Below are 14,199 nucleotides of genomic sequence, written 5' to 3' on the forward strand. Positions count from 1 at the left end.
AATTGAATTCGCTGAAGACCAGTATCTGTAATGCTGGGGACCTCTGGAGAAAGCCGAGGTGCATCATCCACTTGGCACTTTTGGCTAAAGATTGCTGCGAAAGCTTCAGCCTTATCTTTTGCAGTGATGTGTTGAGCTCTTGCATCATTGAGGATGGGCGCATTTGTGCAGCCTCCTCTTCCAGTGAGTTGTTTAATTGTCCACTGCCATTCATGACTGGATCTGGCAGGCTGCAGAGCTGAGATTGATCCATTGGTTGTGGAATCACTTAGCTCTGTCTATCACTTGCTGATTATGCTGCTTGGCACGCAAGTAGTCCTGTTTGGTTGCTTCACCAGATTGACACTTCATTTTTAGGTATGACTGGTGCTACTCCTGGCATGTTCTCGTGCACTCCCCATTGAACCAGGGTTGATCCCCTGGCTTGATGGTCATGGTTGACTGGGGAAATGCCAGGTCATGTGGTTACTGGAGTTCAGTTCTGCTGCTGATAGCCCACAGCACCTCATGGATGCCCAGTCTTGAGTAGCTAGATCTGTTGGAAGTCTGTCTCATTTAGCATGGTGATTGTGCCACACAACAGATGGAGAGTATTCTTAATGTGAAGTCAGGACTTCATCTCCGCAAGGACAGTGTGGTGCTCACTCTTATCAATGCTGACATGGACAAATGCATCTGCAAATGGCAGATTTTTAAGGATCAGGTCAAGTATGTTTTTCTCACTTGTGACTTTGTTCCTTCACAACCTGTCACAGACCCAGTCTAGCAGCAATGTCCTTTCAGACCTGATCAGCTCAATCGATAGTGCTGCTGCTGAGCCACTATTAGTGGTGGACATTGAAATCCCCCACCCAGAGTACATTTTGCACCCTTGCCAGCCTCAGTGCTTGCCTCCTCCAGATGTGTTTGCACATTCTTTGCTGTTAAAGCTCCCATCGTAGCCTATGCATAACTCATTTGAACTGGCAAACATTCCCAGGGTGTTGGGAAGAGTGCTGAAGCCCTGACTGAGGTTTGCATCTTGCTGTGGTAGGGGTTAGATGTTTCAATAAGAAATCATGAAAATTAGAAATCCAGGCCAGTTATAGACTGCATTCACCAGCTTCAAGTACATGTTTCATCCGTATGTAGCACAGTGATACTTTCAGATGGCATGAAAAATGCTCCCTCCCACCACCACACACACACACAGCTCCCAAAGGCAGCTCATTAGTATCTTCTCAAGGTCACTTAGGGATGGGCAATATGCACTGCCAGGGAGCACTCACACACAGTGCTATTAGGGAGGGAGGTCCTTGATTTTTACCCAGTGACTGAAAGAATAGTGATGAAGTTTCAAGACAGGGTGGTATATGCCTTGGGGAAGAGTTTGTATGTGGTGGTGTGTTCATGCATCTGATGCTCTTGTTCTTCTAGATTTTAGAGGTCACTGGTGAGACAGTCTCTGAAAAAAGAAGCTTAGCAAATTGCTGCAGTGTGTGTAATAGGTGGTACGCAGATATGATGCACTACTGGGGGAGAGGTTGAGGGAAGGGAGAGAATAGATTAGAGTGGTGCTGGAAAAGCACAGCAGGTCAGGCAACATCCGAGGAGCAGAAAAACCAACGTTTCAGGCAAAAGCCCTTCATCAGGAGGCTTTTGCTTGAAACGTTGATTTTCCTGCTCCTCGGATGCTGCCTGACCTGCTGTGCTTTTCCAGCACCACTCTAATCTAGACTCTGATTTCCAGCATCTGCAGTCCTCACTTATTTCCAGAAGGGAGAGAATGGTCTGCTTTGTCCTGAATCATGTTGAATTTCCTGGGTCTTGTTAAAGCAAGCAGGTGGTGAGAATTTAATCACATCCTTGATTTGTGCCTTACAGATGGGGTACAGGCTTTGAGATGTTAGTAGACGAGTTACATGCCAAAACGTTATGAAGCTCTGACTTATCCTTGTAGCCACAATATTTATGGGCCAAGTTCAGTTAAGTTTCTGATCAGTTGTAACTCCCAAGGATGTTGACAGTGGAGGATTCAATGATAATTAAGCTTTTGAACTTCAGGGGAAGATGGTTAGATTCTTTCTTGTTGGAGATGGTCATTTCCTGACACTTGTGTGACTTACCAGTCATTAACCAATGCCACAGGTTTTAAACAAGCGGTCTCTTGTACTTTGTATGATATAAATTATTGTGTCCTAACTTTTCATTGCAGAAAACGAGCAAGAGGTTGAGTAGCAGAACAACAGTCTCACAGGAGAAGATATCTGAGAGCAGGTGGGTGTGAGTTACACCTTAGTCAGTGCAAATGTCTCTGTGTAGCACTTAACTAAGTGCCCCATGCCTCGGGAGAAGCAGCAAACAGTTGTTAGCTCATTTTCTATAGTAATGAGCGGCTAGACTAGGGAGCAAGAACTGTCAGGTTGCTGCAGTAACAATATCTGAGTGGGCTGCACCTTCATAGACACACTTCGCGACCTTTCAGTAGAGTGCCAAAAGAGCACCCACATTGTAAAAAGTAATTACACATCTCAGTGTGGCAAACAGAAATATTTACAAAAGTCACAAGTGCTCAACTATGTACGAGATCTGTCAGCTTAATGGGTTAATGTTTGAAACAGAGGCTACTATTTAGGCTGTCTTTCAGTGCGACGTTAATGCTACATTGATGTGGTGTAGATGGCAGCTGCAACATAGCATACAAGCCAGCTTTGCCAAACTCTGCTGGACCCTGTTTGATTCCTACTGGTTTCTTTCTGGGATCCCAGCCTCTGTCTTCCTATGCTGACAGACCAGTATTATGTGCAATGAAAAAAAAATGACAAATGCAGAAAACTCAGGGTTCACCTTCAGAGAGAGAATGGCTGACACGATAAATTGTCCTCCCACCTCTGACTCAAACCCAGCTCACTGAGATGGAACTGAAGTCACCTAATTTGCTGCTGGCTGCTGGCTGCAGGTGTCCAAAAGTAATTGCTTTCACACTGTAGGGCTGATTTTACAAAATCATGCTCCCAGTGGGGAACATTGCACACCCTGAGCACATAGTCAGAAATTGCCAGCAGGTGAGGCTCATTGCCAGGATTATGCACTCATAAAGTGACCCTTGCATTCGTGCAACTGACAGAACCAGTCTCCTTTATCAGATGGTTTCCTGGAGCCATAAACCTGTAGGTCTATGATTGAACCATCAGGATAAAGACAACATTTTTGCAAAAATCTAAAAGCCTGTTTCAGCCCTGCACATTTGCCATATATCTATCCCTCACCCTGCCTTCAGTTGCCTTGGCCCCAAGATCTAAAAATCCATCTCTAAACTTGACACTTCTCGACCCCTTCTTCCTTTAAGACATAAAATTGACCTCTTTGGCCACACTTTTGGTCGCTCCTGTTCTAGTAACTTGGTGTCAAATTATGCTGATTATGCTTCTTGGGGCATTTCATGAGGTTAAAAACACAAAGTAATTGTTGTTGTGAGACTCTCTTTGAAATCCAGCACACCCAATGGAGAATATAACAGTGAGAAAGTAATACACCATGACTCTCTCCCCTTAAGACTGGCTGAAATGCTACTCACAACTATGAAGAACTGAGAGTGTGAGTCATATTCAGTGGTTTGGAGATACAAAAGCACAAACCTTATAATGATTGCTTCCAAAAACAGAACATGTTAATAAAAACACAAGAAGGTAGATGTTCTGTTAATACTTAAAGTGTAAACCTGAAATGTAAACTTGGCTGTTTTCTCCACAATTGCTGACTATGAGTTTCCTGCATTTTCAGTTTTTGTTTCATGTTTTCAGCATCTGTAGAATATTACTTTTAACCAGAAATAGGATCATAGAATCCCGAGTGTGAAAGCAGGCCATTGGGTCTATTGAGTCCACACTGGCCCCTCGAAAGAGTATCCCACCCAGGGAAAACAGCCCCAATCTATTCAGCCTCTCCGTGTAACTCAAACCCTCCAACCCTGGCAACATCCTTATAAATCTTTTCTGAACCCTTTCAAGTTTCACAAAATCCTTCCGATAGGACGGAGACTAGAATTCATTTTTAAAAATGCGAACCTTTCAATAGGAATAACAGAATACTGAATGTAATTGTAGTGTTATGCACTCACACAAACACATTAACATGCTTGTGAATACACACGCACATAGCAGCTAACGTCACAATTCAGAGATAATGAGGACTGCAGATGCTGGAGAAGTCAGAGTTGATAAAGTGTGGTGCTGGAAAAAGCACAGCAGGTCAGGCAACATCTGAGGAGCAAAAGAGTCAACGTATTGCACTTGACCCTACATCAGGACTGGCAAGGAGGAAGGGGCTAAAAAATAAATGTGGGAGGGAGCATGGGGCTAGGGGAACGGTAGTTGGGATGGCGATAGATGGGTGAAGTTAGGAGTTGATTCTGGTAGGTTGGTGGGGAGGGTGGACTGAATGGATGGGAAGGAAGATAGACAGGTAGGACAGGTCAAGAGGGCAGTGCCAATTCAGAGAGTTGGATCTGGGTAGGGGTGGAGATTTGAAAACTGGTGAATTCAATGTTGAGGCCGTGTGATTATAGGCTCCCAAGATGAGGTTCCTCCTCAGTTTCCGAGTGGCCTTGTTTAGGTGGTGGAGGAGGCCCAGAATAGATATGTCATGGGGGGAATGGAAGGGGGAGTTGAAATGGATGGCCACAGGAAAGTGGGGTTGGTTGGTACATAAGGACCAGAGATGTTTCCTGAACTGAGTTTGCACTCGGTCTGTCCAATGCAGAGGAGACCACATCAAGGGCAACAGATGCCGTAAATGATGTTCGAGGAGGGTTGGAGGGTTTGAGCTATAGGGAGCGGCTGAATAGGCTGGGCCTACTTTCCCTGGAGCGTCAGAGGCTGAGGGGTGACTTTATAAAATTATGTGGGGCAAGGTTGGGTAAACTGACAAGGACTTTTCCGAGGAATGAGGGAGTCCAGAACTAGAGGACATAGGTTAGGGTGAGAGGGGAAAGATTTAAAAGGGACCTAAGGGACAACTTTTGGGATGGTGCATGTATGGAATGGGCTGCCAGAGGAAGTGATGGAGGCTGGTACAATGACAACCTTTAAAAGGTATCTGGATGGGTACATGAATAGGAAGGGTTTAGAGGGCCAAATGCTGGCAAATGGGACTGGATTAATTTAGAATACGTGGTCAACATGAACGACTTGGACCAAAAGGTCTGTTTCTGTGTTGTACATCTCTATGATACTATGTGCAAGTAAATCTCTGCCAGTTGTGGAATGATCCTTTAGGGCTGTGGACAGAGGTGGAGAGCTGTGGGCGCAGATTTTGCATCTTTTACAGCGGCAGGGAAAGGTGCCAAGTGTGGAGAGGGGATTGGTGGGGAGTGTGGACCTAACGAGGGAGTCACAAAGGGAACGGTCCCTATGGAATACAGATAGGGGTGGGGAGGGAAATGCATTTTTGTTGGACCCAATTCCACATGCACTTGGTACCGTTTAACATTGTACCAATTCAGCAATTTTTCATGAGTAGGCCAACATAAAAATTGTCAATCCATCATCAGACTCAGGACTCATCATAGTAAATGTCTTCTAAAAGTAAAAGAAGAAAATGTGCAAATAAATGCACAGTAAATAAAACAGCAAATAAAACACAACAGCAGTGCAAGTTAAATAACTTAAACGGTTCACAGGTTTTAATCTGCAGTCTGGAAACTAGCTGGGGATATGCTTGCTGCTCTGATTTCCCTGCCCACACAGTAGAGCCATAAAAGTATTCTGCAGTGCATCCGTCGTAGTCAATTCAAACTGGAAAATGTGTTGTGGCAACAATGCACTTAGCACCTCATGTAGTAATGTTGTCTAGCAGACTGGTCACAGCAGGTAAACTCTGTGACATCACCTTGTCTAGCAGCAGAGAGAATGAGCACAGCTCTGGGACAGGAATGTATTAAATAATATAAATGGAACCCGAGAACCCAAAGGTAGCATAAAGCAAACAGTGAATTCTGGGCAGTTTTATTACAGGTACATAAACAGAGCTGATGAATTTCACCGCTTATAGCAACTAAGTAAATAATCTGTACTCTATAAAATCCTGCAGTGCTGGTTGTATATTTTCTCCTCATGGGGATTTAAGGTCCTATGTTTTCCATTCTTTTTCTGGTGTAAAATTATAATGCTGTAACAGTAAAAACATTGCAGTCACCAATTAGCATGACAAATTGAAACTATTGGTCATCACTTTGCAAGGTCACATAGTACATTTTCTCTGCTATCTCATTTCTTGCCTGGAGTGAAAAATATTCACATTCACTTACCTGTGCTGCCCTATTCCCAACCACCTGATAAGAATCTATGCTGCAATACAGGAGGAGTTGTTTGTAGGCAGATCAAATCAATCTAAATGATAAGTGAATGTGTGAATGCTGTCACATCATGTGAAGGGGGCAGGTTAAAGTCGGTGCAATACTGTACATGGAACATTGGCGTGTAAATATAATACCCATCAGTCACTGTTTGAAATTTTGTCAGGGTAGTAACTGCAGAGGTAAGGAGGGATAGGTGGGGCATTATAGAGATAGTTAGACTCAGTCATCTGATAAAGCAGGTGTCATATGCGCACACTCGACTCCACTCTGCAGCAACATCAACTCACCCCATCTCAAAGCTGTGTTGTTCCCCATTTCACTTCATCTTTCACCTCAACAAAAGACTTTTTCTCTTTCTTTAAGGCATCAAGGAGTGCAAGCTCCAGCAAACTTATTGACACCAACATTCATCCTGCACGCCCTCCGCTTTCCACCTCTCAGACCCCATCTTCTGCCTTCATTCAGAGCCAATCCCTTACTGCCCCTTAGCACCCACCTCTTCCCAGCCCTCAGATGCTATCCCTTTCTGTCCCCCAGAGGTCACTCCCCCCAACCCCAGACTTTGCTGTGTGTTCACCATACCTGCTGACCTTCGCCTCTAAGACTATCCTTGGCAAAGGACTTAGCTTCATACGCCTATGTCCCATCTAAATGAAGTTTGGGCTCACCATGTGATTGAACTGTTTTTCCGCTGCCTCCATCTCTGCACTCACTTCTTCAGGCAGGATCTCCCCTTCAGTTGTTCCCTTCATCTCCACCAGTATTCACCCTCCACTTGGACCCTTCCTCTAGTCTCTTACCTGTCCTCGATCTCTTTGTTGAAAACTGCCGACATGACATTGGCCGTCTCAATTTCTCTGCTCCTCTCACCCACTCTAACCTACTCCCCCCCGAGATCGTAGCACTTCACGCTCACAGGTCCAACCCTAACTTTGTTATCAAACCTGTTGATAAAGGTGATGCCGTTGTAGTCTGGCACACTGATCTTTACCTTGTGGAGGTTCAATAGCAACTCTCAGACACTTCCTCCTACCTTGCCCTGGACCAGGACCCCACATCCGAACATCAAGGCATTGTTGCCAGGACTGTCACTGACCTCATTACTTCCAGAGATCTTCCCCCTACTGCCTCCAACGTTATAGACTCCCAACCAGCTTCTACCTCCTTTCCAAAATCAACTAACCGGACTGCCCCAGTAGGGCCGCTGAACTTGTTTCCTCCCACCTTGACTCCATCCTACCTGCACTTGTCCAGACCCTGCCGACCTACATCTATGACTCCTCTGAACCCCTCAACTATATCGATAATTGCTAGTTCCCTAGCCCTAACTGCCGCCTGTTCACCATGGATGCCCAATCTCTCTTTACCTCCATTCCTCACCAGGATGGTGTGAGAGCTCTCAGCTTCTTCTTCGACCAGAAGCATGAACAATCCCCATTCACCACCACTCTCCTCTACCTGGCTAAACCTCTTCTCTCACTCAATAATTTCTCGTTTAATTCATCGCCTCACTTCGGCCAAGTCAAAGAAGTGGCTATGGAAACCTGCATGGATCCCAGTTATGCCCAGCCTCTGTATGGGGTATGTGGAGCAATCCTTGTTCCAGTCTTATATTGCCTCCTCTCCCACAACTCCTTTCTCAGCACATCGACGACTGTTTCGATGCCACTTCATGATCCCACCTGGACCTTGAAAAATTTGTAAATTTTGCCTCCAATTTCCACCCCTCTATTTCTGACACTTGCCTTTCTTCCCTTGACCTCTCCATCTCCATTTCAGGGAGTAAACTGCCATCCACTATAAAGTCACTGACTCCCAAAACTACCTTCATACAGCTCTTCCCAACCCACATCCTGTCATGGTTCCATCCCATTCTCCCAGTTCCTTCACCTCTGTCATATCTGTTCAGATGATGCCACCTTCTCAAAACTGAGCTGCTGACACAGCTTGCTTCTTCTATAACTGTGGTTTCCTGCTCACTGTGGTTGACACAGCCCTCAACCGCATCTGACCTATCACCCGAACCTCTGCCCTTGCCCCTTCCCATGACTGACAGCAATATGATCATTGTCCTCACCTTTCATCCCACCAAATTCTGCAATCTCCTCCATTTCTGACAACTCCAGCAGAACGCCACTACCAAACACATCTTCCCCTCACTTCCCCGACTGCATTTCACAGGGATCATTCCCTCCATGACACCCTAATCCATTCCTGGATGATTACCAACACCACCCCCTTCCCACATAAGTTCGCATGTAACTGCAGACGGTGCAACATCTATCCCTTCACCTCCTGCCTGCATGCCATCCAGGGGTCTAAACAGTCTTTCCAGTCTTCACCTGTACTTTCCAGTCTTCACCTTCACCTGTGTATTGTTTTCACTGCACCCAAAGTAGCCTACATTGGATAAACCAAATACAGACTGGTGACCGCTTTGCAGACCACCTCTGGTCCATAGCCAGTCATTCTAACGCAGCGTCCTGTTCACATGCCCACTTGTCAGGCTTAAGCATGCTGCAGTGATCCAGCAAGTCACAGTGGTAGCTGGAGGAGCAACATCTCATTTTCAAACTAAGTACTTTACACTCTGCTGGGTTCAATATTGAGTTCAACATTTCCAATTGTGAACCCTTCCTTCTTCTTTTAGCTTTACTTATTGCACTCTCTGCCACCATGTCCTGTTTCCCTCCGCCCACTCCAGTTCTTTCCAGTCTGGCAGTTAGACACACATTGTTCTGTCATTCTCACCTTCTGATCACTTAATCTGCACTATCAGCAGCCTTCCTTCCCCAGCACTCCAACCGTCCTCTCTCCCACCCCCCTATTGCATAAATGCTGACCCTCCACACTTCACTTCAGCTCTGATGAACAGTCATCTAGACTTGAAATGTTAGTTTGCTAAAGTTTGCTGCCTGACCTGCATTTTTTTTGTTTTCAATGCTGTTAGTCAATAGGGGAGTAAAGATAAATGTCCTGATTCCCCAAGATCCTACAGCAGAGTAGACCCACATGTTTCATAGCTCATGCTATCTACCTCAGAAAATTTTATGTCATTTTCAGGACATGAATGTTGCAGACAAAACCAGCATTCATTGTTCTTCCCTAATTTCTCTCAATAAGGTGGTAGTGCGCTGCATTCTGGAAACACTGCAGTCTGATGATGGAACTATTCCTGTTATGTATGATTTCCAGGACACTAACCCGCAGTGAGGCTGGAGGAGCTGATACATGTCCAAATTGAGATTCTGTGTGACTTGGAGATGATAGTATTGCCATGTACCTGCTGACTTTGTCCTTCTAGGTAATAGAGGTCACATATTTGGGAGATGCTGTCAAAGAAACCTGTGCAAATTGCTGTCATGTACGCTGTAGATAGCACACTGCAGGCACTGTGCACTGGTGAAAGGAGTAAATGAGGTGACAAAGCACTGCAAATACATTCAGAATATTTGACAAGATGTTAAATTGAACCACCACACAGCATGTATCAGCTTACTTTAGCATCTATTTTCAGGTCAACAGCCATCATTTAGTTTCAAAGAAGACTTTTGATCTTCCTTTAGCAACTTTAGAAGAAACCACAGGCATGCTTCGAAGCATGTGCATTCCCAAGTGGTTCTCCAATGAGCAACAAGGGACTACCATGAGAGGAAAACTGGAAATGCACAGGAGGGCAGCACACAAACAGTATTTTGGCATATTTTTGTTGCAATCTGGAGTAATTGTAAAAGGGTGGGGTACATCTCTGAACAGTTAACAGAAGAGTAGAATTCCATCATTGCTATCAGCTGGACAGTCATGTGTGATTGGGGAATACCTAAAGAGATCAGGTGAAAAAACACTAAAAACACACAAAGATCACCTAAATAGTCCAGTGAATTTTTAAAGGCTCCCCTCCAGCCATGCCCCATTAATACGTTTGCTGTGCATCTACATTTGCTTCAGGCATCACCAGTCTATAAGAACAACTGATTGGGTTTGCTGCAGTGTGCAATTGTGGCTGCACCCTCTGTCGTCCTGCTAATTTCATACTTTTGTTTCATCCTTCACAAGACATTGATGTCCCATAAATTCCAACAGCCATCACTTACATGCAGCATTGTACTCAGACAGAAGGTTATGAGTTGCGATCCCACTTAAGTCCCAAATTCCAGGCTGATGAAATTGTAAGGAGAAAGTAAGGACTGCAGATGTTGGAGATCAGAGTCGAGAGTGTAGTGCTGGAAAAGCACAGCAGAGGACCAGAGGAAGAGATTCTGCTCGAGTGCTGCAGGTTCAACGCAGCAGACGTGTGCTGGCGGGGGAGAAACCACGGGGGTCGTGTTGCGAGTCGTCAGAGCTGCTGGAGACCATCGCTGGATCGTGATAGGATGTCGGAGGTTCGTTTGGTTGTGCTGACCTGCTCTTGGTAGATCTTTATGCTGGCTTCGGCTAACGCCAATTCAGGTACCAGCCAACCTCAGAGCTATGGCCTCAGCGGCCGCTCGCAGCCCAGGCCAGGGCATTCGCAACACAGTGTGAAGAAGATGGAGGAGCGCACACCGGTCGATCGGACAGTGTTTGTCAAGAAGATTTTGCTGGAGTACTGCAGGTTCGAAGCAGCGAACATGTACTGCCTGCAGGATTTCCCTGGGGCAGGCTATTTCAACGTGACCTTCAGGAGCGTGAAGAATTGCGAGCAGCTCCTGAAGGTCTTCAAGGAGAAGGAAGGGAACCTCTGTTCTCCATCTTGTCGGCAGTCCCGTTGTGTGTGCTTCCTGTGCAAAGGAGTCGGGTTGTAACAATCCATATATACAACCCCCACGTCCCAGCAGCGGATGTCCTGACCTTCCTGAGAAGATACGTCCAGGTCGAGGGAGAAAGCACCGAGGTGGTCGATCCTTTCAGGATCTGGACCAGCAAGCGGCAGGTCAGGGTTGATGCCAGTGGGAACATCCTCCACCCACCCTCCAGCTTTGCTATCGGAGGAAGCAGAGGTTATCTGACGTATGCAGGGCAGCCGAAAGTGTGCCGAGCCTGCGGGAGGTCAGGCCACATGGTGGTGAAACTGCAAGCAGGAAGGCCACCCAATCAAGGAATGTAAGGAGGCCAAGAACTGTAATCTGTGCGGAGAGGCGGGCCACATGTACAAGGCCTGCCCAAGGCGAGGGGCTGCCACCTACGCACAGATGGCCGGAGGTGGCAACACGAGCCGGAAACACAGCAAGGTACCACAAAACAGCACGGGAACGGTGTCTGGAGGCACCCAGAAGGAAGGGCAGGCTGTAGTGGAGCAGACGGCAGACAGCGGGGAGGTGCAGCAGCCGATCCAAGCTCCTTCAAGACAGACGGAAGAAATGGAAGAGGAGGGAACAAAGGAGACAGAGGATTAGATTACTGTCAAAAGCAGGAAGAGGAAACTTGCCAGGCCCCCAAAGCCACCCAGCAAAGGGGGAAACAACACCTACACGACGAGGATACAGGCAGCTCTTCCGATAGTGAGGACGGGCGCAAGGAGGGTCATCACCAGAGGAAGAGACAGAGCGCCGCGAGGAAAAAGGAGGGCAGCTCCGCCCAAACAGGAAAACACGATCCCTCTGAGGGGATGGGTAAAGACCTCCCCCCACCCGGTGAGAACCAAGAGGTACCCACCAGCCCACAGCTCCAGGTAATTGGGAGCAACGGTTGTGTGACAGCCCCGCTGTCAGATGGAGAACTGGACTGTGCGGACCCTGGGCCCAACCCGAAGACACCAGAGCGGGGAAATGGCCCGAGCGTGGAGCCGGACAGCTACCTCAGCCCTGGGAGGGTCCAGCAGTTTGCTGTCGCCACGGGGATGCACACAGCTACCCCAGAGAGGCAAGACCAGCAGCAAATGAACACTGGTAACCTCGTAAACTGTTAAAATGGGGATAAAAATTGCCAGCATCAATGTGCGTAGCATCAAATCGGCTACGCAATGTGTATCTACGATGGCCTTCCTGGCCAACGTTAGAGCCGACGTCCTGTTTCAGCAGGAGTGTGGAATACTGCACTTCAGCAGCTACAGGAGATGGTCGAGCTCATGGGCCCATGGGCCGTCAGTTTGGTCAGGGGGCAACGACAGCCGCGCCTCCGGCCTGGGTATCCTGTTGCGAGGAGGCAACTTCACCATCTCTGAGGTTAAGGAGGTGGTGGGCGGGCGGTTCCTCATCACCGACGTCATGAGTAGGAATGCTACCCTGAGACTGATTAATGTGTACGCCCCAGTGGGTAAGAGTGAACGGTTGGCCGTCCTGCAGCAGCTTCCACTGTTGCTGGCTACATCCAGGTTGGTCATTCTGGCCGGAGACTTCAACTGTATCATTGATGCAGATGGACGATCCGGCAGGGGGGACAGTAAACTGGACGCCACGTCCAGAGCCCTGATGGACACGGTAAAAGATGCCAACCTGCAAGACGTCTTCAGCACTCCTGCAGACGAAGCGCAGCATAGATACACCTGGTCACGGGCAGACAGGTCTATCCGCTCAAGGATAGATTACCTGTTTGTGTCCCGAACGCGCTTGGTCAGATCCACCGACGTCAAGCCGGTGTTCTTCTCTGACCACTGCCTCCTGCTGGCCGACTGTCAACTACAGGACGAGCAGCGGGCTGGTAAGGGAACGTGGAAGCTGAACACAAAGCTGTTGACCCCGGGAAACATTGAGGAGCTCAAGAGGGACTACGCAGGTTGGAGAACCATGAAGCCCCTCTTTGAGTCCCCAGCGAAGTGGTGGGAAACAGTAAAAGGGAACATCAAGAGGTTCTTCATCCTCAGAGGTGTTCAGGAGGCGAGAGAGAGGCGGGGAAAACTGTCCCAGCTCCAGGAAAGTATGCAGAACCAACTCCTGCTGCAGACTATGGGGGTCGATGTCACGGAGGACCTCAAGGAGGTGAAGGGCCTGCAAGCCTTGCTCTTTGCCTCGGAAGCCTCCAAGATAATCTTCCAGTCCAGTGTCCGCTCGGTGGAGCAGGACAAGACGTGCTCACGTTTCTTCTTCCAGAAGGTGCACAATGAGAGCTCCGTGCTCAGCAGCCTGAAGGAAGAAGATGGCTCGATAACGTCATCTCAGGCTGACGTCATGAGGATCAGTAAGTCCTTCTATGCCAGCCTGTATGACGCGAAGCGGACCGACAACACGGCCTCCCAGTCGTTCCTGTCCTCTATCACGGAGGTCTTAGATGACAGAACACGGGAGAGGCTGGACCAGCCGCTATCTCTGGACGAGCTGACCAAAGCCCTCGATTCCTTCGAAAAGAATAAAACTCCCGGAAGCGACGGCTTACCGGTCAAGCTCTATTCTGCTCTGTGGGACTTGATTGGCCAGGATCTGCTGGAGGTGTATGTCAGTAAGCTTTGGGCAGGTACCATGAGTGAATCCATGAGGAAAGGCATCATCACCCTCATCTACAAGCGGAAGGGGGAGAGAGAGGAACTCAGAAATTGGAGACCAACCTCACTATTGAATGCGGATTACAAACTTTTGTCAAAGATAATCGCCAATGGGGTCAGGTCTGCTCTGGGGTCGGTGATTCACCCTGACCAAACCTGTGCTGTACCAGGCAGGAAGATCGCTGAGAGTCTCGCACTCCTCAGGGATAGGATCGCCTACGTGCAGGACAGAGGGTTGGACACCTGCCTGATCAGCCTGGACCAGGAGAAAGCCTTTGACAGGATATCACACACGTATATGAGAGATGTTCTCTCCAAAATGGGCTTTGGGGAGGGAATCTGCAATTGGATCAGACTGCTCTACACCAACATTGTCAGTGCAGTCTCAATCAATGGGTGGGAATCAGATAGCTTCCCAATGAGATCTGGAGTCAGGCAGGGCTGCCCTCTCTCTCCTGCCTTGTTT

The 14,199-nt window shown here is 47.7% G+C and overlaps 1 protein-coding gene across 1 annotated transcript in view; it reads left to right on the forward strand.

Moving 5' to 3' along the window:
• Positions 1–14,199, forward strand: part of LOC122540378 (MORN repeat-containing protein 1-like) — a 67,372-nt gene that overhangs the window by 27,608 nt on the left and 25,565 nt on the right. The window contains exon 3 of the mRNA XM_043676021.1: positions 2,195–2,256. Coding sequence (XP_043531956.1) covers positions 2,195–2,256 — 62 coding nt within the window. The remainder of the gene's footprint in view (positions 1–2,194; positions 2,257–14,199) is intronic.

The sequence above is a fragment of the Chiloscyllium plagiosum genome, chromosome 34 (genome assembly GCF_004010195.1).
Source record: "Chiloscyllium plagiosum isolate BGI_BamShark_2017 chromosome 34, ASM401019v2, whole genome shotgun sequence".
Lineage (NCBI taxonomy): Eukaryota > Metazoa > Chordata > Chondrichthyes > Orectolobiformes > Hemiscylliidae > Chiloscyllium > Chiloscyllium plagiosum.